General features: G+C 36.7%; 3 protein-coding genes across 5 annotated transcripts; all 3 read left to right on the forward strand.

The window, feature by feature from the left end:
* Positions 1 to 1327: 1327 nt before the first annotated feature.
* Positions 1328 to 10582, forward strand: bgna (biglycan a). The gene is made up of 8 exons (XM_051904506.1): positions 1328 to 1490; positions 4950 to 5211; positions 7639 to 7751; positions 7878 to 8091; positions 8282 to 8392; positions 9432 to 9525; positions 9701 to 9839; positions 9914 to 10582. Exons 2-8 carry the CDS (start codon positions 4968 to 4970, stop codon positions 10109 to 10111), a joined length of 1113 nt encoding a protein of 370 aa, XP_051760466.1. The 5' UTR covers positions 1328 to 1490; positions 4950 to 4967; the 3' UTR covers positions 10112 to 10582.
* Positions 10583 to 10749: 167 nt separating this feature from the next.
* On the forward strand, positions 10750 to 15420 carry si:ch211-229n2.7 (uncharacterized protein LOC100002243 homolog). Of its 2 annotated transcripts, none has more exons than XM_051904508.1 (4): positions 10750 to 10850; positions 11294 to 11414; positions 13150 to 13448; positions 13553 to 15420. In XM_051904508.1, exons 1-4 carry the CDS (start codon positions 10833 to 10835, stop codon positions 13637 to 13639), a joined length of 525 nt encoding a protein of 174 aa, XP_051760468.1. In that variant the 5' UTR covers positions 10750 to 10832; the 3' UTR covers positions 13640 to 15420. The 2 variants fall into 2 exon arrangements, with proteins under 2 accessions (XP_051760468.1, XP_051760467.1); XM_051904507.1 differs by having other exon boundaries at positions 10769 to 10850; positions 11252 to 11414.
* Positions 15421 to 15565: 145 nt separating this feature from the next.
* On the forward strand, positions 15566 to 24227 carry dedd (death effector domain containing). Of its 2 annotated transcripts, XM_051902243.1 has the most exons (6): positions 15566 to 15755; positions 16897 to 17575; positions 17709 to 17813; positions 20130 to 20267; positions 21470 to 21896; positions 23906 to 24227. In XM_051902243.1, the coding sequence occupies exons 2-5, from the start codon at positions 17014 to 17016 to the stop codon at positions 21877 to 21879; spliced, it is 1215 nt and encodes a 404-aa protein (XP_051758203.1). In that variant the 5' UTR covers positions 15566 to 15755; positions 16897 to 17013; the 3' UTR covers positions 21880 to 21896; positions 23906 to 24227. The 2 variants fall into 2 exon arrangements, with proteins under 2 accessions (XP_051758203.1, XP_051758202.1); XM_051902242.1 differs by having other exon boundaries at positions 21470 to 24227.
* The last annotated feature ends 191 nt before the right edge of the window (positions 24228 to 24418 follow it).

Raw genomic sequence — 24418 nt, forward strand, 5'->3', positions numbered from 1 at the left:
AGATGTATTCATTGTGGCTCTTAGCATGTCAAACAGCAGAGCCACATCAATGTAAATATAACATGTATTTTAACCCCTTAACTGTCACCATCGTGCTAGCTGGAACGCTGCAGGGCGCTGTTTTTATTTATTGCCTTTTTTTTGTATCGCATATTTTAGTAATCATCATAAATTAGGTATCATTCAAAAGCTTAAAAACTAAGAATTCATCCTGTGAAAACCATTTTGAAATTGGACATTGTGATACCACGGAAACAGTACTTTAATTCCTTTTAGTGGGCTCCTCCCCCTAGTAGGCGTTGTCATGTTTCATATTACAAAATTTATTTTAACTAATTTATAGTCAAAACTTTTCTAACCTTGACAAAACACACATCATCGAAAAGGTCTGAATCTCAAGCTTCCATATTTGGTGTCTGTTTTGTGATAGAAGAGATATTTGGACAGAAATTTATTAATTTGTTACAGGAGAATGCATCAAAAAAAAAAATTAAATGGAATGTGGATAACACCCGGTGGCTATTTTTGGTACAACACAAACAAAATCTCATGGGAACTTCAATTTTTGTGATATCAACTTCAAATTTGGAACACATCTTGGGTAGACATATGGCTTTGATTTTATATCAATTTTAGAGTAAAAATTATTTTGTAAAATATTTATTTTATATAAAATATAAATGTTTTAGGACAGTACATTTGATTTACAGTACATTTAAACTAAACTTTTTCATACTCTCATTTTTTGAAGTGCTGTTCAGCAACATCTATCTATCTGTCTATCTATCTATCTATCTATCTATCTATCTGAATGTCTGTCTGTCTATCAATCTATCATTCCATCCATCGATCCATCCTTCTATCTGTCCGTCCGTCCGTCCGTCTGTCCATCCATCCTTCTATCTATCTATGATTGGCCTAAAAACTTTAAACTAATTTAAACGAACATCAAAGTTTCTCTACAAAACTTTACTAGTGATATGATTGGTCTGTTTAACAGGGAAAATGACTTCACATTTTAAATCTATTTATCTGTTTGTCCCATTTCATTACATCTCCTTTATATATGCATAAACATTATGAATGGATACTTCATTAATAATATGTCCTGAATGTTCAATAAAGGGTGATTTCAAATTAAATGTCTTAAAAAAGTATAACAATAACTAAGATAACTATAGTATTTTGGTGGAATTACCGGCCCACACACTCACACTAACTCTCTCTCTCTCTCTCTTCACCCAAAAAGGAGAAAAACAGTGGGAGGGAAAGACAACTTAAGTGGGAATGTCTCAAATACACATTTTTTTCCCTCTTTTTGCAAGCTGTCCTGTGTTTTGAATTGCAGGTACTGTTCAGTGCTGAGTGACCGCTGGCAGCCAAGGACCTAATAGACAGTCATCCAAAACAATGATCAAACCATAAAATCTGTTTGCCATCAGACATCGCAAAAAAGAAGAAATCATCTCCAAATACATCTTGCACATCAGGTAAGATGCTTTAATGATCTTATTTTACGTTCAGTGTTCAGTTTTGTGCACCTGATGCACGGTAACTTAATTCATCTGATTCTATCATGACCAGTTCAGTTCTTTGAAAAGCTTGCAAAGCTTTTCTGAGCTCATTTAAAAAGAAAAAAGGCTACTTTAATTCATTCTAAAATCCTTGAGAAATGTTGTTTGAAGCTTTATGCATCACCCAGTCATCCACGTCAGCTCTATAATCTTGACAGCATTCAGTAATGTAGTCTTTAATTAGTCCATCTCATCTCTCTAATATACGATGTAATTTAGCTTTGCACGACCATTTGGCATCATTTTGATATTGTACATCTTTAAAGAAAAAAAGCTAACTTAACCTTTTTTTTAGTTGTCCATTAAGATATTTTTTAAAGAAAAAAAAAAGACTTGTCTACATCAGGCTCATAGATAAGTGTGTACAGACTGTTTTAGACTAAGGCAAAGATTTCTGATAAACCCCAAATCATTTTATTCATTAGTACTCTTATTGCACTCTTAATATAATTGTTCTGGCAGTGGTCAAAATCAGGCTGTGCACTTCATCATTTTGTGTGCTTTTAAATTAGTTTATTACATAACATTATTGTCATATTTTAAGAGGATATGATTTTGGTAAATTCAGTGACTTTATTTTGGTGCATGAGCCAGGGTGGCTCTCCAAAAACAATCTGTTAAACTTGCCAGTAATGTGGTTCTTTTGCCATTTTGTGGTAAAGGGTGTGGGAGTGAATTAAGAGAGAGAGAGAAAGAGCTCCAGGCAGTTTAAAACCACACGCACAACACGTGGCACAAAAAAGAACTAGTTACTGCAGATCTGGACAGTCACAAAATCTAATAAAATATGTGGATCACATATTTAAATGCACATTAAAATGAAGCAGTGTTATTTTATTATTTATATAGCATTTATTCATATTTTGAATAGACTTATATATATATATATATATATACACATACATATATATGTATAAGTTTTCATTTTAATTTGAGTTTAAGTTTTAACTTTGTGTTTTTATCATTTTTATTATTTTTAATATTCTATATACTTTATTTTATTTTAGTTTTAGTACTTAAACTTATTTGTTTGAGTTAGTTGCCAAGATAACATTTATATTTTTCATATAGTTTTCTTTTTTAGTTTAATTTTTCATCTAATATTTATATTTTATTTTAATTATTTTATTTTTAATTTTATTTTAATATCTTCACTTTTAGTTTTGGACGTAAGGTAAGAAGTCTTAGGGGCTGTTTACACAAGACCTTTTTCAACTAAAAACGGAAAACTTTTTATGCGTTTTGGTCGTTCATTTACATGACAACGCCGTTTTGGGGGTCTGAAAACGTTAAAATAGTTTTTGAAAACGATATCGTCTCCATTGTCATTGTATCCGTGTAAACTACAAAAACACGAATTTGTGAAAACGGTGACGTCATGCGCATGTGTGTTACGTGTTTAGTCTATATGCATGTAGTGTTTCTTTACCAAGCGACATCGCCATCTACTGGCCTGGCAGCATAATACAACACTTTTAGTCGTTTTCGCGGATCATCTGTACACGAAAAACACAAAGGAAAAACTTCTCCGTTTTTAGTACATTGTTGTCAAAATATCACATATGAAATCTGTTTATCATCTTAATTGTTTCTCCTAGACAATAGCAGTGTTGGGGGTAGTAACGCATTACAAGTAACTTGAGTTATGTAATCAGATTACTTTTTTCAAGTAATTAGTAAAGTAATGCATTACTTTTTCAATTTACAACAAAATATCTAAGTTACTTTTTCAAATAAGTAATGCAAGTTACTTTTTCACATTGACTGACAACTCTCCTGCCCCCATGTTAAGAGAAATAGGGTAAGTGCAGATGTGTTGTGTGCGTTGTGTAAACATGATGGGTATTGTAGTTCTAGACTAAATGTGGACATTCATTTACTCATCTCACTTACACGAAATTCCTCAAAATGAATAAAAACAGTGAAATGCAATCTTACAATTTATGCAAACCTGTAATAATTAAATATATTAAATAACACAAATATACTTTATGTATTTAATCTCACTTTATTAACCAATGTCTTTGCTGCTGACCTTCAATGATCATATTCAACCACACTAATAAGCAAAAATTACATTAGATTAGATTTAGAAATAAGAGTGTTGAACTTCCTTCTCCTGTATCCTATTCTTTTGTGATCCCGAATGGCAGCACAGCTGAAAGGCTTGTTTGCTTGAAATGCGCCCTCTACTGTACAGGCGTAAATATGCATTTTCTTTTCGCTTTAGGCTTATTCATTTCACTTTTGGTGTGAAAGGGCTTTAACATTTGCCAAAAATAGAACTTTTTTTGTTGTTATTAAAAAACAAACAAGCAAGCCCAGCCCAGGTGAGAAAAAGTAATCCAAAAGTAAAGTAACCTATTACTTTTCATAAAAAGTAACTAACGCAATTAGTTACTTGTTTTAGGGAGTAACACAATATTGTAATGCATTACTTTTAAAAGTAACTTTCCCCAACACTGGACAATAGTGAGATTAAAAGGAGAACAAATTGAGATTTGCTTTCTTCTTATAACTATCTATTAAGAAAATCATCATAAAATCTCTCCTCAAGTCTTTTCAGAAGAGATCTCAATATCAAAAGTCAGTTTGAATTCGAACCTTGGTATTTCTCACTAAATTATCTGAGCTATGTAATCCACACATATTTTATAGCTTTATAGTCTTACTGTGTCAACAAATTTCTCATTTATGTCCATTTTTGAATCTCCTAAGGAATTTCAGACTAAACATCTGAGATTGTTGATACTTAAATGAAAATCCCCTGAGCTATGAAAGAGCAACATCTAAGTAATTCAGTTTTCCTCTAGGATGGAACTGCATTAGTTATTAGTGATTAATTATGTACATGTGTCACATGTTTCTTCTGCAGAAGAAAATGATCAAATGCACCAAAAGGGCAATAATGTTTGGGCAGATATGTTTGCACTCAGTCTTCATCTCTGATGTTGCATCAGTGTGGTTTCAGCTGTAATTCAGCTGGACAAAAGACACAAAAATACACTCAGATGATGTTACACCCATTCTGGGAGAGAAAAAAAGTGTAAATATAGCATGAAGACAGGTTACAAAAATACACATTTGCACACATTGATGCATCTGACCCAAACAAGTCTTTCCCTGTCTCAGGTTTTAGTTTTAGTGATGAGATATTTTCTCCATTGTCGATGTGGAGAGCAGATTGGTTTTTTGTGACTGTCAGCGAGGCGACTGCATTTTCAAAGCTTAATGAGACCACAAAATGATGGATTTTACCAGAATCAGCTCTTGGATGCAAAGTAGCATTTATGGTTTTTATAAAATTGTGGAAAACAATTATACTGCCATATTTTGAAAGTTGCATTCTTCTAGTACTTTCTCTCTTTTTCGCAGATTAAAAACGCAGCAGCCATGTTGTCGGTCTGTGTGGCTTTCCTGTTTCTCTGCACTGCCCACCTGCCACTACACTCCTCCGCCCTTCCCTTCGAGCAGAAAGGATTCTGGGACTTTGGCAAGGACATTGATGTGAAAGAGCTGATGATGATGATGAAGGACCAGGAAGAAGGGTCAGCTGTGGATCCATACCAACCTGAACATCCCACATGCCCATTTGGCTGTCGGTGCGACCTCAGAGTCGTACAGTGCTCGGATTTAGGTGGGCTTAAGATGATATGTGTTTGCGATGGTGTCTTAGTATAGACAGACAAGATAATGACTGTTTAGTCTGAGAGGTTTTGCTTCTAGACCCAAATTTTATATGGGACAACACAGTGCCAAAAATGCACATGAAAACTAAAAATACCATAGGCTCTTTTTTTACTATATTTACTATAGCAATTTTAAAGAATCATACAATTAATTATGCATTTTATTATTTAATACTATGTTTCGACAACATTATCAGAACATACTTGTGACCCGTTTTTGGGCTGCAACTCACCAGTTGATAACCACTGGTGTAAAGAGTAAAGTCACACTGGTTAGTGATTAAAATGGAATGAGTTACAGGATATCCCCTTTATATCATCCATCTTATCCCAAAATTACTAGCCTGTTACATCGAGCAAACTTCAAAGACCTGCCTATCATTTTTCCCATGACATTTTAAAAATGTAGTACGAATGAATGTGGTATGTATGAAACACAATGATACGAACATGAGTTATATATTTATATAAAAGTAAATCAAAGCTGTGGCTGAAAGTAGGGAAAGTGAGGAGGAAATTTTGTCTGAAAGCTAAATAGAAATGTCAGGTTTTAACATCCACATCAAAGGCCTGAATGAGATCAGGATCAAATTTAGCTCGAGAACGGATACCAATTCAGACACACCGCTAATCTGGCCCATCCACATCAGACAGCACATGTGGCATGTGGTCGGTCACCTGAGAAGACAGACGTTCTGGTTATTCTACTCGGTACAGCAAACGTGCCATAAACTATGATGTCGGTTTCACCAGGAATGATGAATTTAAAAGCAAATGGACAATTTTTTATGGATGCCAGGTACCACCCAAGCACAGCTGCTCTCTTTCCCACTATCTCTCTTTTAGGAAGTTCATAAAATACAGCTATTCTCCTCTTTTTCTCTCTCTCCACATTGTAATGTGCTACGTGGAGCCATGGTCATCTGGCTCCATCTTAATTATATGGGAAGCTCAAAGGGGAATGCTAGCACACAACAACAGAGCACAGCAAACACACAGAGCCTGAAGCCTAGAGAATTACCAAACATTTCCGAAATTATAGCTCGCTGAAAAGTTTACAAGTGAACCTGGGTAACCCAAAGACTCATATGGTAGAGATGATTCTTAAATGAACTGCTTCTATACTTTCTAAAAGCATCCAAGTGGCATGATTGACTTTTTTATTTTTATTTTATTTATTTATTTTGATGGCTATAGACCTTATTCAGAGCAGTGCAAAGACAGGTATGAAAACGAGGCTGTGTAGACTTACCATGTTTTCAATGGCATCCGCTGTATAATGATCCTAGATCACTTATAATTTTCCACAGCTCATGTTGTCTGGAGTTTTTTGTCTACTGAAATTTCTTGGAAAGATATTGCAATGTTTCGTCAGCAGAACAATCCAAAAACACATTAAATAACAGTACAACCCACTGAAGAGATGTCTATCTCTCACAGCCTCGCATTTCCGTTAAAAATCAAAGATGGCGCTGCTGTGAATAAAGTCTCACTGGAATACTCGATTATGATTTGCCATTAGTGGTAGGTATCGGATGGATATTTTATCATCTCAGTCCGCTCATCTATTTTGTTTCATAGTATTTTTCTATTAGGCTACTGTTTAATCTTATGCTATATTAAACAGTAATATAATCTTAATCTTATGATAATCTTATGTTGTATTAAGCAGCAAGGTAAAAATAACGGAATGCGTTTTAAGATTTTCAACGTCTCTGGACGATGACTGACCGGCGCTACTTTCATGTCTCTCGTATCACACCGCGGAATCGCGCTCTCGTATCATATAAACGCTACTGGCGCCACATAGCGTCTTAAATTATCGATTGTAGCTAGAATTACCTCAATGGGCTTCTGATTTAATATTACTGGAGTAGTGTTGCAGTGTTCGTCTTGCTGCTTGGCCGATTACATTGTAAAGGACTATTTTTTTTCTAGGCAAAAGCTTTAAAATAATATATAGGTAAGTGTTTTTTTTTCACTGTATTGCTGTAATATAGGACCATCAATTAAAGGTAGCATTTTACTTTATTAATGTGATAAGAGACAGTTGCCAGACAGATGTTGGAGGGGAGGGGCTAAAAATAAGAGGGTTTGGTGATGTCAGCTGAAATCTTTTCAGAGGCGGAGCAAGTTAATAGGCCATAATTTAATGAAAGATTATGAAAAACATTTTTTTTCTCTCTTTGGAATTACTTGTACCATACCAATAAATTCCGCAATATAAGAACGGAAAGTGTATTAAGAAAGTAAATAAGTTTTCCACTATCTGGAAAATATGAATTACCACTGCAACATAAAAGCCTAAACAACATTTGATCCACAATATAATATATATAATATATTTTGTTTGTTTGTGCATTATTCCCCAACAGGGCTAGGTTACGTGCCATATGATATTCCTGCAGACACACTGCTGTTGGACCTGCAGAGCAACAGGATCACAGAGATTAGGGAGGGAGACTTTAAGGGACTGACCAACCTCTATGTGAGACCTATATCTTTATTTTATAATTTACATCATAATTACATTTGCAAATGAATTTCTAAATGCAATATTGTGCTTTATGTTGTGCATTCCTATCAACTATTCATAGCCCCTGTCCCATTTCAGGCCCTGGTGTTAAGATATAACCAAATCTCCAAAGTTCATCCCAAGGCATTCCTTCCTCTGAAGCGTCTGCAGAAGTTATACATTTCGCACAACCTTCTGTCTTCCATCCCCAAAAACCTGCCTCCATCCCTTGTGGAGCTGCGTATCCATGACAATCACATCAAGAAGGTGCCGGCATTTAGCTTCTCAGACCTCCACAACATGCATGTCATTGGTAAGACTGTGTGTTTATCTGTGTGTATACTGTATTTTAGCTGTGCTAATGACATTATATGGTATGATTCATGATGTCGTGGTTGCTCGCTGAGGTTAAGCTGCTTTTTGGCATCATTTACTGATAAAAAGCTCTACATAAATAAAACTAAATACTTTATTTGTGCCTCAAACACTGGTTGATATTGCAGAAATGGGTCGTAATCCACTCCAGAACAGTGGTTTCGAACCTGGAGCATTTATGGGCCTTAAACTGAACTACTTGCGCATTTCTGAAGCCAAACTCACTGGGGTTCCCAAAGGTAATGAAAATTATGGTTAAAATTTAATATATATTTAATTAATTGACTTGTTTTTTTTTTATATTGCAGCCATTATTCTTTGTGTTTTTAATTAATAAATGGTTCCATGAGAATGCTGTATACACAATACAGCATATACAGCATATATATAGAACTATTTGTGTTGCAAACAGCGATGACGTTTTTGTGGGCGGAGCCTAACTGGTGGCAGAAAATGACAGTTCTGCAGTAGCAGTCTATGGAAGCCACAGAATAAAAATAAAAAAAAGTTAATTTTAAGTTTATATCTCACAATTCTGACTTTTTCTCCAAATCTGAGTGGGAATTGTGGGATATACTCATTATTCTGTCTTTTTTCCTCAGAATTGCAAGTTTATATCTCGCAATTTTGACTTTTTTCCCCTCAGAATTGTGATATAAACGCATGCGAGTTATAAAGTCCAAACTGGGAGACGCAAATGCAAGAAAAAAAGTCAGAATTGTGAAATAAAAATGTTATAGGCAATGTTTAAAAGTTATTTAAGTAAAATGTTATAGGTTTAAATATTATTTCCTGCTGTAACTGCTATGTATGTATGTCCCCTATATGAACTGCATATGTGAATATTATGTAGACTTACTGTTTACATCAAATTCATGCTTTAATATAGACTAAATATTGCAGGTTTCATGAGTGTAGTCTGTGACTTGCAACATAAACATCTGCATTTAGCTTCAAAGGGCATCTTCAACGACGGTATTCTATAAAAAAGCATTCCGATTCTGACATCCAAAGGCACAACAAAACATTTTTCTCTTATTCTGTGGATTTAGCTCATTTTCCTCCATTTGTTACCACTATTTTTCTGCCACCACTATGCGCGCAGCTGCATGTGACGTAACTGTGACGTCTGCTCCAAATTGGTCTATACGGAATAAAGGTGTATTTGTGTTTTGTTACAGAATACAAAATTCTTTTCTTCATGGAATGTGTCCCATTATGTTTTAAATACAATGCAACTCATTCTATTCCATATGGAATGTGTTTCATTCTTGCCAGACCTTCCCAGTACTCTTAATGAGCTTCATTTGGACAATAATCAGATTCAGGCCATTGAGTTGGTGGATCTCAGCCAGTACACCCAGCTGCAGAGGTAAACCCTACACATAGCCAAGTATTTGGTATGATTAGTATATGTATGTAAACATGCATTGTGATTCTACTGTTACAATGAAACATTCCCCTTCAGTTGTACTTTTACATGTCATGACATAAAGTTTGCTTTGGGTGTCCTCTAGTGGTTAAAACCCCTCTGTCTCTGTGTCTAGGTTGGGACTCGGCAGTAACCAGATTCGCCACATTGAGCACGGTGCTTTATCTTACCTCACCAACCTGAGGGAGCTGCACCTTGACAACAACCGTCTGCCCAGTGTGCCCAGTGGTCTGCCTCATATGAAGTATCTGCAGGTGTGCTTGTGTACAGAATTCTACTGATTCTAGTTAATTTCTACTAAATAAACTGAACCACACTCTCCTTACAGGTTGTCTACCTACATTCAAACAACATCACCAATGTTGGGGTGGATGACTTCTGCCCTACGGGTTTTGGGATGAAGAGGGTGTTCTACAATGGCATCAGTCTCTTTGACAACCCGATCAGGTACTGGGAGGTGCAGCCCGCCACGTTCCGCTGTGTCAGCGACCAAATGGCTGTACAGTTTGGCAACCACAAGAAATAAAAGATGTACAAAACCAATCCAGGAGGAGAACAAGAGGAAAAAGGGGCCATAATCTGTGTAAATCATCAAGATATTTGAGAGAAGACAATGAATAAACATTTCCATGGAGGAATAATTCAGAAGAAACATGGACTCCATTTAAAGAACCATTGGTAAATGAAATTAAAACAGTGCATTCAAAACTATTGATATGTGTAATTCCCTGCTGACATTAATGAATATGTACTCCACAAAAACGACTTTTTGTTCGATTTAGTTGACATACAGCATTGATGATTCCTCTCTGAGATGTCTATAAACAGCTTCATTTGCTTAGTTTTCATGGATTGGATCTTTAAATAATTAGATAAATTCACAGCTTGTCATTCTGGACGCCTATTGTCACTCATTCATCATGGTAATACTGTAATAAAGTGGACTGTGTTGTGAATGTTTATCATGCCATCACAAGACAGCCTATCTTAAAGGTGACACGCTTATTTTCTTCTAACTTTAATGTGAAGAAATTATCCTAAGTGAATTCAGTGGAATTAATAACTCAGTCCCAGCAGATGTGGCAGAATATTTTAAGGTGGAGTAGCTAAATTACACTGCAAGGAGAAAGTCTTCACAAACAAGTCCTTCTGCTGGTTGTCGTGTGACCACGCCTACAAGGCTTGGCAGAGTAATTTAAATCCTTTTGCTTATAGTTTCTGCTCGTAAGGACTAAACAACACGAGAGATGGACTACAAAGAACAGGTACGTTTACAAAGAATGAACTCAAAGCGTGGATGATAAGAATTAATATTTCTAAACAAGCCTATAAACTAATAAAATATGTATTTTATGTCACGTTAATTAAGTAGTTGGATTTCATGAACATGTTAAGACTGCTAATTCTAACCATTAGAATTGTTTAAAAATATTTTAATATTTATTAGAAGAATATAATTATTTAGAATCAGCTGAGGCTACTTTATTCTCGCATTGTATTTAATGTTAAAAGTAGTTTTAAGACCGTTCTCCAATAATGTTTCGTAACGAGGATCTTTTGTAGAATTAGAAATGATTTTACTTTGATCGTATGACACTATAGCGATGGTTATAATTCAAGTCCTCAAAGAATGCAGCCGTCAAACTTGTTCTGAAACCTGTAACAGCTGAATGCAGGAGGAATCTCAGATAGAAACTGTCATGAACAGGTTGAGCAAGTTGTATCCAGCGCGCAGTTCGGAGATTTGATCGAGTTCTCGTACCCCATTGGCTACTCACACTGGGGCGTGTACGACGGAGATGGGTACGTCATTCACTTTGCGGTTGCAGGTAAGGAGGATAACGTTTACTTTAATACTAATACTAATTCTATAAAAAATAACAATACAATCATACTATAGCCTACTATACTATACTATACGTAAGCAATAAGGTATGAGAGGCTGTGCTGTATCGTGAATAAGTCACGGCTGAAGCACAATAATACTATAGGCCTACTATACAAAGTTGATAATAGATTCCATTGTGACAAGTTACCACACAAGAAGGTTTTTTTTTTTTTTTTTGTAGCCGTAAATTTTAGGTGTGTGTCTGAAATTGAGGTTCAAAAATAAACCTACCCAGTTTTTTACTGGAGTAAAACTTTTTTTAAGAATCCTAAGAAAGGTAGCCTATATATAAAACTCATACACTGCCATATAATAAACTATATAGGTTCAATTAAAATGTCACCTGATATGGCCTACTGTGATGCATAAAGCCCAATTCAGGCAATGAATTTAAAGGGGGGTATCACACACAGTTTCTGCCAATCTCATGTTAATCTTGAGTACCTATAGAGTAGTAGTGCATCCTTCATATCTCCAAAAAGTCTTTAGTTTAATCATATTTATAAAAGATACATTACGCTGTACCGAGTATTTCCGAAAATAGCCGAGTGCCTGGAGGTGTGTCGTGGGCGGAGCTAAAGAGTCACGAGAACGTGCAGCTTTTGTGTAGCGATCGTCTGCAAGCTATCAATGGTCAGCTAAACAAATGTATTTAAACACACACAATACACCATCGCATTATACTTGGATAACTTTTGAATCACTATAATGAATATAGTGTACAGTGAATGATACTATGTTTACATTATATGCACTTAGGCGCCTATTGCCAACAAAACAGACATTTGAAGCAGTTTTACTCACCACCTGCAGTTCCGACTCATAACCGGGATCATTATCGCTGTGACCGCTCCGTCTTTCAGTTTCAAATGATCTGTAAATCCAGCGTAGAACTGGGCCTTGTTAATGAAACCATAAGCGCCGATCCTGAGGGCTCGAGCAGCCACGGAAAAACACGAGATACTCTCCATTCATTTTAACCAATAAAAAAGTGATTGCAACTATCAGTTTCTATGGTTATTTTAATAACAAATATCGAGAGCGCATCAATGTATTGCGTGAGAACAAAACTCTCAGCTCCACTTAACGCTGGGTTCTTTGGGAAGCAAGGTTATCTTTCCCTCACAACCAAAAACACACTTCTTTGGTGACATTGTTGATTTCGTGAAGTCCTGTGACCTGTGCAGCGCTGCTGATGACTTCCGTAAACCCGAACGCATGTTGATGGGCGTGCTCTTGTTCTCTCGCTCTGGTCGACGTGTGCGCGCGCTCTTCCGGGAGAAGTGCCCGTACAAGGAATTCCGACCTTGTTGACATCACTCAGGCACATACTCGAAAAAAAACATTCCGAATCCTGTAAGGATTTGGAAGAGAATTTTTGGCACAGAAATACTTTGTCATTCGTCCAACTCGTGTTTTGTAACTTTGGCTATATTTAGCATGAGAATCCAACTCTTTAACAGTGTAAATAAGTCATATATACATGAATATAGCATTATACCCCTACCTTTAAACACAATTTTATATACATATACAGTATATTTAGTAGCCTATTAACTGTTTTACTTGGATTACTTGTGCATAAGTAGGCTATTCCTGATTTCTTCTATTCTTGATCACCGTTATGTAATTACGTAACGTTTTGTCTCATACCGAACTTGCTTTTTCCATACCAGATGAAACTCAGGTGATGAGTACGTTTCGGGGTTTTCTGCAGACTGTCTTCCCTGTTTGTGGTGATCTTTTGCTTGGAGAAACTAAGATACGGCGTCAGCTTCTGTCTGAGGTTAATGTACCTAAAGGAGCTCGTGTTTTAGTGAGCAATAGCCGACACGATCTCCAGCCTTCACCTGTGGATGAAATCAGAAATCGACGAAATGCTTTACTTGACAAGGAGTTTACTTACAAAGTCCTCACGTTTAATTGTGAGCACTTTGCCACATTTGTCCGCTCTGGAAAAGCGATGTGCAATCAGGTGAGTTGATGAATCAGGTAGTTTAACAGTATATCATTATGTATGTGTCATGTACATTTTAGTTATTCTGACATAAGTTTATATTGGTTTCTTTGTTTTAACAGATCCCAGGGAAGCCCAAAAACAAGGAATGTGTGGATGCTACAGAACAATTTAGCAGCCTTGTGCCATCGTTGGATACTCACTCCTGAATGCCAATCTACAGATTATCATGAGAATAATGTATTGTGTTTCATACTTCAAGGATGTTTCATATTTCAAGGATATTTTCCCCACAAGATTTCTGTTTAATGTCACGGGAAAGTGTTCTTCACTCTTTAATGGTCTTATTTGGTCTCCTAGCCTGGTCAGGCTGGTTTTAAAATGGTTTTGGCCACTTTTTAGGTGGTCAGTCCGGGAGACTGACTTGGTTAAGCCAAAAGACCATCTTGTATCAGCTAAGAAGTGTTTTTTTTTTAAAGGGTTTTCCCATGTTTCTGACTATCTTCTTCATATTTCTAACTAATATGGCGCACACCATTACTAATGTTCTTACACCACAGACCCCATAGAATCGATTGACAAGTGCAGATTTCTTTCTTGTGCTGCTGACACATTGCCAGTTACAACAGAAAGTCTGGGAAATATCTAAGGGCCAAGTCACCAATTCCAATACAACTTGAGTAAAAGTCTTAGAGTATCTGATTTTAACAGTACTTAAGTATTTTACTCCTACTAAATGTAGGCTCAAAGATGCACTAGTCCTCAACACCCAAGAGACATGCCAGTGAAAATAAGAAACAGTTGATTTGTAAGATGAGAAATCACGTTTCTTATATAAAGTCAAAATAAAACTGAACACCTCAAAATTGGAATAAATCAAGGTCGACAATGACAACAGCCTCTTGAAAGTCTCAGTTAAGCTCAAGTGCACAAAAAAGCCATAAGACATCCTTCAAAAAGGTCTCTTCAATATAGCGGATAAATAAAATAATGTTAAGTAAAATTAACTAGTTAACAGCACTGGAGGTGCTGGTTTAACTAAACTAAACAGCACTGGTTTAACTAAAATTAACAGCACTGGAGGTGCTGGTTTCTCCACATTACCGGCTGCTGCCACGCCCTCATCTCATAAATCAAACACCTGCGATTCAGCAACAGCCTGCTAATGCACTTGCATTCATTTTGGGTGAGTAAATTCAAAACGCACAAAATATAGTACCTTCAGTGACCTTAGATGGCGATATTGCTTCTTTATAGCAGAAGTAAACAGCTGCAGAAAAAGTTAGGTGCCATGCAAAATGTAATGTGTAATTGCATTACTCATCACAAATGTATTGAAGAGTACATTTACTTATTCAGAAATGTAGTCAAGTAGAGAGTAAAAGTTGCTAATATCTTTGATACTCAGTAAAGCTACAAAGATGCCTTAAGTACAGCAACTAATTAGATTTACTCAAATACTTTACACCACTGGTCTTTTGTAACAACCTAAAGAGAACCTATTCAGAATGTTATCTAATGGCTATTCTTATATATTTATAACCATAAACTAAGCTTCCCAGAATGCTCTGGGAACCAAAAATTGTTAGCTGGGTATAGGTTTTAAATTAGGCCATAGCTATGAACATTGATTTTCTACTTACTAGTCAGCTGCATGTGACTTTGGCCTATTTTTCTAGAATACACTTTTAGTTAAAAGTGAATTTTCTATGGGAAAATTTTTTTGATTTCACTAACTTCATATCAACCAGAATTGATTAAAAAAAAAAAAGGATTTAAACAAAATTGCCAAGATTACATCAGCTTCTTGCAGGTTTGAAGATAAACTTATTTTTATTTATTAAGATGTTACAGCAGTAACAATAGCTAGTAAGCTAACTGTATTGTGGATGAAAATGTGGTTACCATGGTGATCTTTCATAATGTAAAGGGGCTATGCAGTGTTGTGTTTTTCATTATTAAAAAAATAAATATTTATATTCTATACAAAGACCTATTCTTATTATCGTTTTTGTTTCTTGTAGATTTATTCGTCAGCATTTTTTTCTTTTTTTAAAAAAAAACAACAAATCTACACATCACGAGAGTTTATTGTCTGTTTGATAAAGACAAGCGTTTCCTACATTCCCCGGATGTTGCCCCACGCTTGCTCATGTCCCGGATGTACCTACATTTTAGTAGAGGAACAAAAAATGGGCTCATTACCAAGCTTCACCAAACCGTTTAAATTATCCCCACACACGATTATTGTACATGTATGAGGACCAGACCGCAGTCCACGTCCATAGTCACCGTGTCTGCAAAGTGATTCATGAAATTAAACAGGTAAGACAGTTGTGTACATTCAGTGTTGCTACACGCTGTTGACGTTAGCAAGCCAGCAGTCAGTTGCTAAGCGAAGTTTATATCAATAGCAAATAACGTTTAAGTACCTTTAGGAATATAGAAATAATAGAGGGGATCGCAATGAAATATTAACTAGAAAATGTATATAATCTTAACATATCATTGTGTTCTACAGCCCCTCCTGTGCATGCTAAGAAACAGGCTAACAACACACAGCTGTCCAGATAGATTTCAGGAGATTGTTGATGTCTAACTGCTTATTCATAAATCTTTTTACTAGAGTTTCTTGTCTTAAAACTCGCATAAAAGCCTTCATATGGAAGTGAAATGTTTGATGCATCCTGCTATCTTGATATTAATCCTTTTAAACATTTTAGATGTTAATTTTGTAAGCTAACCAGGTCAGTAACTAAACTGTACCTCTGCCTAAATATTTTATCTGTCGTTATTTATTGGGTTTATTAGATCAAAACTGAACAAACAGGCTTAAAATATAAGTTTGCTACACTAAGTTATACTCAAATAGGTTCTTAAATTGAAGCACTTTATGTAGATGTCATATCAAAGTATATATTATGTATGATTTTACATTTAGATGTGATATCAGAGTATATGTTCTGTATTATTTTATATGTAGATGTCATATCCGAGTATAAAATCTGTATAACCTTGTATATAGATATGATATCAGAGTATATGTTTTTATATGTAGATGTGATCAGAATATATAATCTGTGCTTTTTTTTGTATAGATGTTATATCAGACTATAAAATCTGTATAATTTATGTAGAATATAATATTAGAATACATAATCTATTTGTTTTTATATGTAGGTATGATATCAGAATATATAATCTGTAGGATTTTATATGTAGATGTGATGCGCAAACATATGATCTGTATGATTTTGATTTGCTGCATAATTGAGCAATGGCAGCTCTGACATTAAGTCTAGAAACACAGTTGAGCAATAGATCTGTTGACACAAGTGTAAAATTCACCCAGGTCATGTGATAATTTGTCCTAGTCTGTTTACTATCTTATTATTCAATATGTCCTATGAATCTGTAATGCTGCAGTGGTTTCAGTGACCTAATGCTTTAACATGAACTCTTCTAGAGTGAAGTTGGAGGTGAGAGTTGCGGGCCGAGCGTGTTGACAGAGTTCGAGCTGCTTCACACTGCTGACAGGGCCTTCCGCCAACCCCCTCACCCGTCATCCGCCTAGCGAAGAGTGATGACCTCACAGCAGCATGGGAATGCCAACCCTGCCCTCCTCTTGCCACAGAACTCTTCATCTAGTCAGGGCAGGCAACACATCTCTCGTTCCCCGATAGACTCGTATTCCCGCTCCGGACACTCCTCTTCTCGGAGAGGCTGGGTTGCGGCATCCTCATCCGCAACAGCTCACGGTAACTCCCTTGCGCTCTCTCTAAGCCGACTGGCTCCGGCGTCCTGCAGTAATTCCTCCTCGTCTCGGAGACCTGCGTCTGGCCGGGTGGAGCCGTGGCCGGAGGAGGCTGTGGACGACGCGTATGGGCTTTACTCCCTTCACCGCATGTTTGATATTGTGGGCGCACAGCTGACGCACCGTGATGTGCGTGTGCTGTCCTTCCTTTTTGTGGACGTTATTGACGAGTACGAGAGAGGAGGGATACGAAGCGGCCGGGATTTCCTGCTCGCGCTGGAGCGTCAGGGGCGATGTGATGAGACAAACTTCCGGCATGTTCTTCAGCTGCTCCGCATCATCACTCGCCATGACCTGCTGCCGTACGTCACGCTGCGCAAGAGACAGACAGGTTTGAGTTCTTGTCACTTTTGCTCTCATTTTGGCCACTTGTTCATCCACCGCTTATGACATTTGTGTGCAGTGAAGCCACAGTTTCATTACAGTTTCATTGAATTTGTAATATGTTGCTTATTATTTCCCAGTGTGCCCAGATCCAGTGGATAAATATCTGGAAGAGACGTCAGTCCGTTATGTTTCTCCCAGAGGAGCAGGAGAGGCCCAGCAGGGAACTCCTCACAGAAGAACAGGTGTGTCCTCTTTTGGTTGTGCTTTAGATTTCTTGATGGTGCTGTAAGCATTTTAAGTAGTGATGCACTGAAATGAATTTTTTTTGAAACACAGAAACTGAAATTAAGGTATTCATTTAGCTAAAAACCAGAAATAAATTTTATGTAATAATCAATTAATTAATCAAATTTATTTTAAAATCAACACTCAAATAAAAACTGAGGTAAATGTAATGTTAGTAACATTTTTTCCTGTAGTTGAAACACTGGTTGAGTGATGATATGATATATTTCAGTAAGTTGTACTGTTTCTTTCAACATACCTTCTGATGTTCATTCACCTTTATTTCATCTGTATTTTGAGCCTGTTTGTTCAGCATCTTTATGCTGTAACTATCAGTAAAGAGAAAGAGATTAAAGTGTGTCAAAGAATGCCAAAACCACATTTTTTTGTTTGAAATTTGTTATAAAATTCACAGAATTTTAAAGCTCAGACTTTTTCATATCAAAATTTACAAAACACAAAGCTTATTGCAATTATTAGATGCTAAGCGTGTTATAAATAATGTTTAGTGAAACAGCATAGACTAAAATATCTCAGTTAAGAAATCAATAATGTCAACTCTGCCCTAGCATCCACACAACTGACATGTTTAACTGTTGGAGCTTTTCCATGTTGTTTGTATGAAATACACTGTTAGACTTGTGCTGAGTTCACACTATACATGTTATCAGCCTGATTTTGACATGGTCCATTTGATATTGGGTGTCGTGGTGATTCATAAACGCCAATGGGCGTCGGAATGCAAGAATCGATAATTTTATCTCGTATAGTGTGTCATAGTGGAGGACACCCGACACTGCGTCTGTGACACTTAATGATGTCCTGACAGAAAGACTAGCATGTTTAATTTTTTTCCGGCCCTCTATGACGGGTTGTTGATGTTTTCTCAAAGGACTACCAAAAAAGATAAATGCTGGTGAACGATAGTGGAGGTCACCAGAGTACTGGAACTAGCATTAAGCTAACACTCCTCTTCAGTAGCCATTGTTTGTTTACGCTCTTGTTTCTAGAAGTCAGTTGCTAGTTCCGCCTTCTCGATGACATCACGCACATCGTTAAAGACGGCAAGCGGTGATTAGTCAGGAAGCAACATGTAGTCTGACGTTTCTTGTCCATGACACGACAAGAATGTAGGAGTCAAAATTGCATAATCTGATATGGTGACTGTCGTAACTTACAAAATGTCATGTAGTCTGAACCAGGCATTACACAGTCAAAACACACCATCGGAGAAGCACTAACTAAATGTCACAGTTTTGGTCAATGATTTCGGCACTCCAAAGTTGTTTGGCTGAAACCAAATATAATTTTTTGGCCAAATACTGTGTTCTTGGTTTCCAAAACTTCTGTGCATCATTAGTTTTTGTTTTTTACTGAAACATTAATCTTGAGCTGAAATATCACCTGTCACTCTGTAAACTGCAAAAAATGGGCTGCGGACCATGGTCTAATTATTTGATTAGCTAATCAGAACTTTTGATGTGCTTTTTGCCTGTCGATCATTTTGTGCAGTGGGTGCCCAGGAGCAGGGTTGAAGACCTTTTTTGATTTTTTTTTTTTTTTTTTTTTTTTTTTTTGCTGCATTTGTGCAGTCCAGCACATATTTGAGAAGCAGAAAGCTTGGGCTTTGAAGTGGGCAGGGTTTTGAAGTAAAGGGGTATGTAATTCAGTGGCTAAGTCTTGCAGAATTTCCAGAATGTCAAAAGGCTGGAATACACTAAACAACATTTAACATCTAAACAGATTTTAAAACACTAGGCATCATACTGTCTAATTGGTTACAAATACAAAATGGGCGTCATACACTAAATGACTACCAGACTTTAAACAAACTCACACAGAAACATGCGCCTCGTTGCTAGGAGGTGCATGAAAACAATATTTGTTCTAAAACCAGCTTAAAATATTAAACATATGCTTAGACTGGATAAAATCAAAGTCTGAAGCTAGAAAAATCTGTGCCCATCATACACAATGCGATTTTCTGTGAAATCTCTCAACTCCGACTGCCCAAAATCTGCAGACTTGCTCTGACTTTCGGCAACTAGCGCCAACTTGTCCAGACTGCAAATTGGGGTGAAAGCAGTGTAGTGTATTTCAGCCTTAACATCGCTTCCAGCATTTTTAACCCTAATTTGTTTCTGACTCTGAACTGGAAATCATCCAAATCTTCACCTTATTTCTTTCTCCTAAACCTAATCATGATCAGTGGAAATGCATGTACTACAAGACGGACATTGTGGTAGTGATTTTGATCATGTTTTGTTTCTCAGGACCCCAGCCATTGATCTGCTGTCCTCCATCAGGACCCCAGGTATGCCCACCGCGTGCTAAACCCACCCCACCTCCACCAAGCAGGAAAAGGAAAAGATCTCACACAACAGCGGACTGCAGAGAAAAACAGACCTGTGGTAAGACAACAAATCTGCTCTAGTAAAAAAAAAAAGATGCATGCTGGTTGTCATGACAGTGACAATGTTTATGATGCAGAACGAGAAAGTTTGACTCTGTGGAATAAGATTTTAGTAAAATCATATCTACACCATTTTACCCATAATAAGTTATATCTACACTCTCAAGCAATGATAAGATGTGTTTGGATCTGGCAACTTGGCGACACTCCCCCCCCCAAACTCTGTTAATAACACTATGTTCATGTACATGTGGTCCAAATCTGTGTTTTTTTTTTTTTTTTTTTTTTTGCTATTATGATCTGTTTTTGTCATGACAGTGTGAACGGCACAAATCACATGGAATTTGATTTTTTTTTTTTTTTTTTTTTTTGGGCCGCTTCCATATGTGGTCCTAAATCAGATCCAGGTCTGATGTTTTGCAATGTGACCTCAGTATGAACAGTCAAATCGGAATTCATGTGACTTTTACTTCACTCCAGAGAAACATTCTTCATAATTCATGGGAGTCACTTCAAAGATTTTACATACCCAAAGTTATCAAGACAGTTGCGAAAGGTAGTCAGTGAAGGACAGTGATATGTCAGAGCTCATAAGTGTTACAGTGACAGCTCTATATACAAGCAAAACATCATAAATGTTCCACATAAAACATCCTCGTCTTTGATTTTTATATTGCCTGCACATAAGTTTGCTGGTTTCTGCAGAAGATCACTCAATAAATAAACATGTAATTGCTTACTCTGATGTCCTCTGTGTTTACTTCTGATTGACAGCGTGCTGTGTGACTTCTTTTTATTGTTCTTTTGTGCTTGTGGGTCAGTTCAGGAACATGATCTGTTCACACTGGAATCTGATATTGGCCACATTTAAATCAACGATGTGAACAGCTGTACAAAAAATCAGATCTGAGCAATAAATCAGAATTGAGCTCTAAGGCTCTCAGTGAGAACGCAGCCAAAGTGACTTGAATAAAACTTTTGAATATGTATCTTTATTAAATCTCTTGCAAAATCTCACCTATTGGCAACCTTTTGAAAGTTGCTTTGAAGCCAGCCATTGCCATTTTTGGGTATGTATGGTATTCTCCATGGATGTGCAATTGGAGCGCAGAAATTGAGCAAGCAAAATTCCTGAAATCTGACTGTCTTTTGTTAGTAGATATAAAAGCCACCTTTTTAACCTCCTTCCTTGACTTGCAGACATAAGACTGAGGGTGCGTGCGGAGTACTGTCAGCACGAGTCAGCTCTACAAGGCAATGTCTTCTCCAATAAGCAAGAGGCGCTGGAGAGGCAGTTTGAGCGTTTCAACCAGGCCAACACCATCCTCAAATCCCGTGACCTGGGTTCCATCATATGTGACATCAAGTTTTCAGAGCTGACCTACCTGGACGCCTTTTGGCGGGACTACATCAATGGCTCGCTATTGGAAGCCCTGAAGGGCGTTTTCATCACGGACTCTCTGAAGCAGGCAGTGGGTCACGAGGCCATTAAGCTCCTGGTGAACGTGGATGAGGAAGACTACCAGGCTGGCCGGAGGAAGTTGCTGAGGAACCTGGTGGCAGGAGGTGCCGGTGCGGGCACGGGAAGCAGGGAGGGTCCCTTGTCCTAGTGGTGGGATTGACTCTGGTAAGTGGAGGGAATTCAGAGAGACCCTGATGAGCAGAGATTGGACACTAATGAGAAGGTATACATGGGGGGTGGGAGAAGAGTGAGGAATGTAAACAGAGAGGAAGTGACTCTTAAAAGAACGATACCCTACTAGAGGCCGGGATTTGCATCTTTAGCAAATGTGGATGAAAAGAGGTGTTAAAAGTGTTCTGGAAAGTTGCGTTATTTCTATTTTATTTTGAGTATCTCAAGTTGTGGAAATAAAAGATGAAAGAGAGAAGTATATGACAAAGAAGGCATTTAGTTTCTTTTGTCCTCAGTTTCTTTATTACTGCATAATTGACACTAATGCTTTTGTTTTTAGGCTTGTGTGAATTAGGTTTTGTTTGCTATATATCCATTGAGTTTTGTTGCACAACCATTTGCTCTTAGAGGAATTCTCCTGGTTAAATGAAATGTATTCGCCTCAAAGTTTAACAAAAAGGACAGGTTGCATAAGGTTTGACTGATTTGCCTTTAAAACATCACATTGCTTTTTTACTCATTATGAAACAATTCCACTGTCAATGTTGTCTAACCATCCATGTTCAAGTTCTTCTGGATGTGAACTTGCATTTTTAGTCTTTTCATTGCAAAATCACAAAGCAGAATCTCCAGAGTTTTTATATAACATCACACAAAATCTTCATAGCACACTGCAACATTGCACTTAACTTTGGAATTGTGACTACTTTAAAAAGAACACAGTCTCCGTTTGTTTTATCATTGAAGTTATTGCACAATTGGGTTTGTTTTAGCAAATTCACAAGGGGGTGTAGTCCAACATCTGAAGATTCTGGAGCATGGAGAATTGGTTTTCAGAATGGTTTATGATATGCTTTGTTGCAGCTTGTGTTTTGATGCATGTCCATGTAATTTTCTTTTGTTTATGGAAAAACCCAGTAACATTGGCAAATGTTCGCTCTTGTTTGAATTCACAACTTAACCGATGCTCTTTGTCCAGAATTTTCCAAAAGGATTAAGACATTTGGGATCTCTAGGCTTATTAATATCCATGTGTGGACCAAAACGTAGCATTCAAATTAATCTTTATTGTTTGTTATTGGTTGTATTTCTGGGCAGAGAGTTTTTTGCACAAGTTTAATACCGAGATATGCCTTTGTAAAGTTGGAATGCATGTGGCGGCAGTATTTGATTAAGGCTTTGTATTTTCAAAAGGTACAAATTGGCTTCTTTTGTTCAATCAAAAAAAAAAAAAAAAAGATTGGGTAGTTCTGAGAGTTTTAGTGAAAAAACTGTTATTGCTAGTTTAAAATACGATCTCACTTGGGTCTCGCAATATATTTATAATTTCCACTCATTTGAATTCAAGCAACTGTGTCCTGAGGAACGGCCTCTGCCAGGGTTTCTGTGTTGAAATAATCTACTGTAACATCTGTCCAACAAATCTTGAAAGATAACACAAAATGTGCCAACCTGAAGCGCAACCTGTTTTTTTTTTTTTTTTTTAACATGACTGAAGTGAAACAAAAATGCCTGAGCAACATGCAATCGCAGGAGGATGTAATTTGACTGACTTGAGATGTTTTGGCTATACTTTTAAAATACCAAAGCTGTTCCCAGACATTCATTCTCTCTTTAAACTCCTTCTTATTCATTCTCTCCTCATCCATTTGTTAAGATATAATGAAATTGTTGAAATGTTGAAAGAAAATTGGTGATGTGGGGTGAGTGGAACAGATGTTTAGAAAAGTTAGCTGTGGAACAATTACTGCTATTATTATTATTATTACAGAAGGAAGAAAAGCATTTTGTAATGTTTTCCTAATGGAACTAAACAAAGTTACAGACTGGTATCTATTATATAGGTTACATGTTCTATTGATTGTGTTCAAGTGTTTGTCTTTATATCTTGCATGTATATGACATTGATCCCCTTAAATATCACACAGTGACAATTGAGCTGTGATCTGTAGATTTGAAATATCTAGACATTTCTAACCTTTTTTACACTTTGTTTTTCATAGAGAAAGAAATGGGATTGCTACTTTTTGGAGAGGTGAGATGAGTATTCTCAAAGTGACACAGTAGAACAGATGAAGACGGAGCACTTTATTTTTTACTCTAAAGTATTTCGCCTATTGTAACCATATATAGTAATACACCATTCCAAAATGTAGGAGCATCGGCGTCATCGGCCATCTGTCACATTATGACTCTGTTTTTTGAATAATTTTATTTTTTGTTGACCATGCCGGTGGTTGTGTTAAGTGAAATATTTACGTGCAAAATAGACAGCTGGTTCATTCAATGTCTGTACAAATCAATAAAACAAATTGAAAAACACAATCCGTTGCAGTTCCTTTTTTTTTTTTTTTTTTTAAAAACATTAAAATATACTGTTAGCAACACATTAATTGACCAAATATATTCATATAAACCTTAAAGCTGATTTGTGTAATTTTAAGTGTTGAAATTTCAAGATTTTCAAAATTCATTTTCCTGAAAAGTCCAAAAGCTGGCCGTGTGGCCTCATCAAA

This window comes from Ctenopharyngodon idella, chromosome 8 (genome assembly GCF_019924925.1).
Source record: "Ctenopharyngodon idella isolate HZGC_01 chromosome 8, HZGC01, whole genome shotgun sequence".
Taxonomy (NCBI): domain Eukaryota; kingdom Metazoa; phylum Chordata; class Actinopteri; order Cypriniformes; family Xenocyprididae; genus Ctenopharyngodon; species Ctenopharyngodon idella.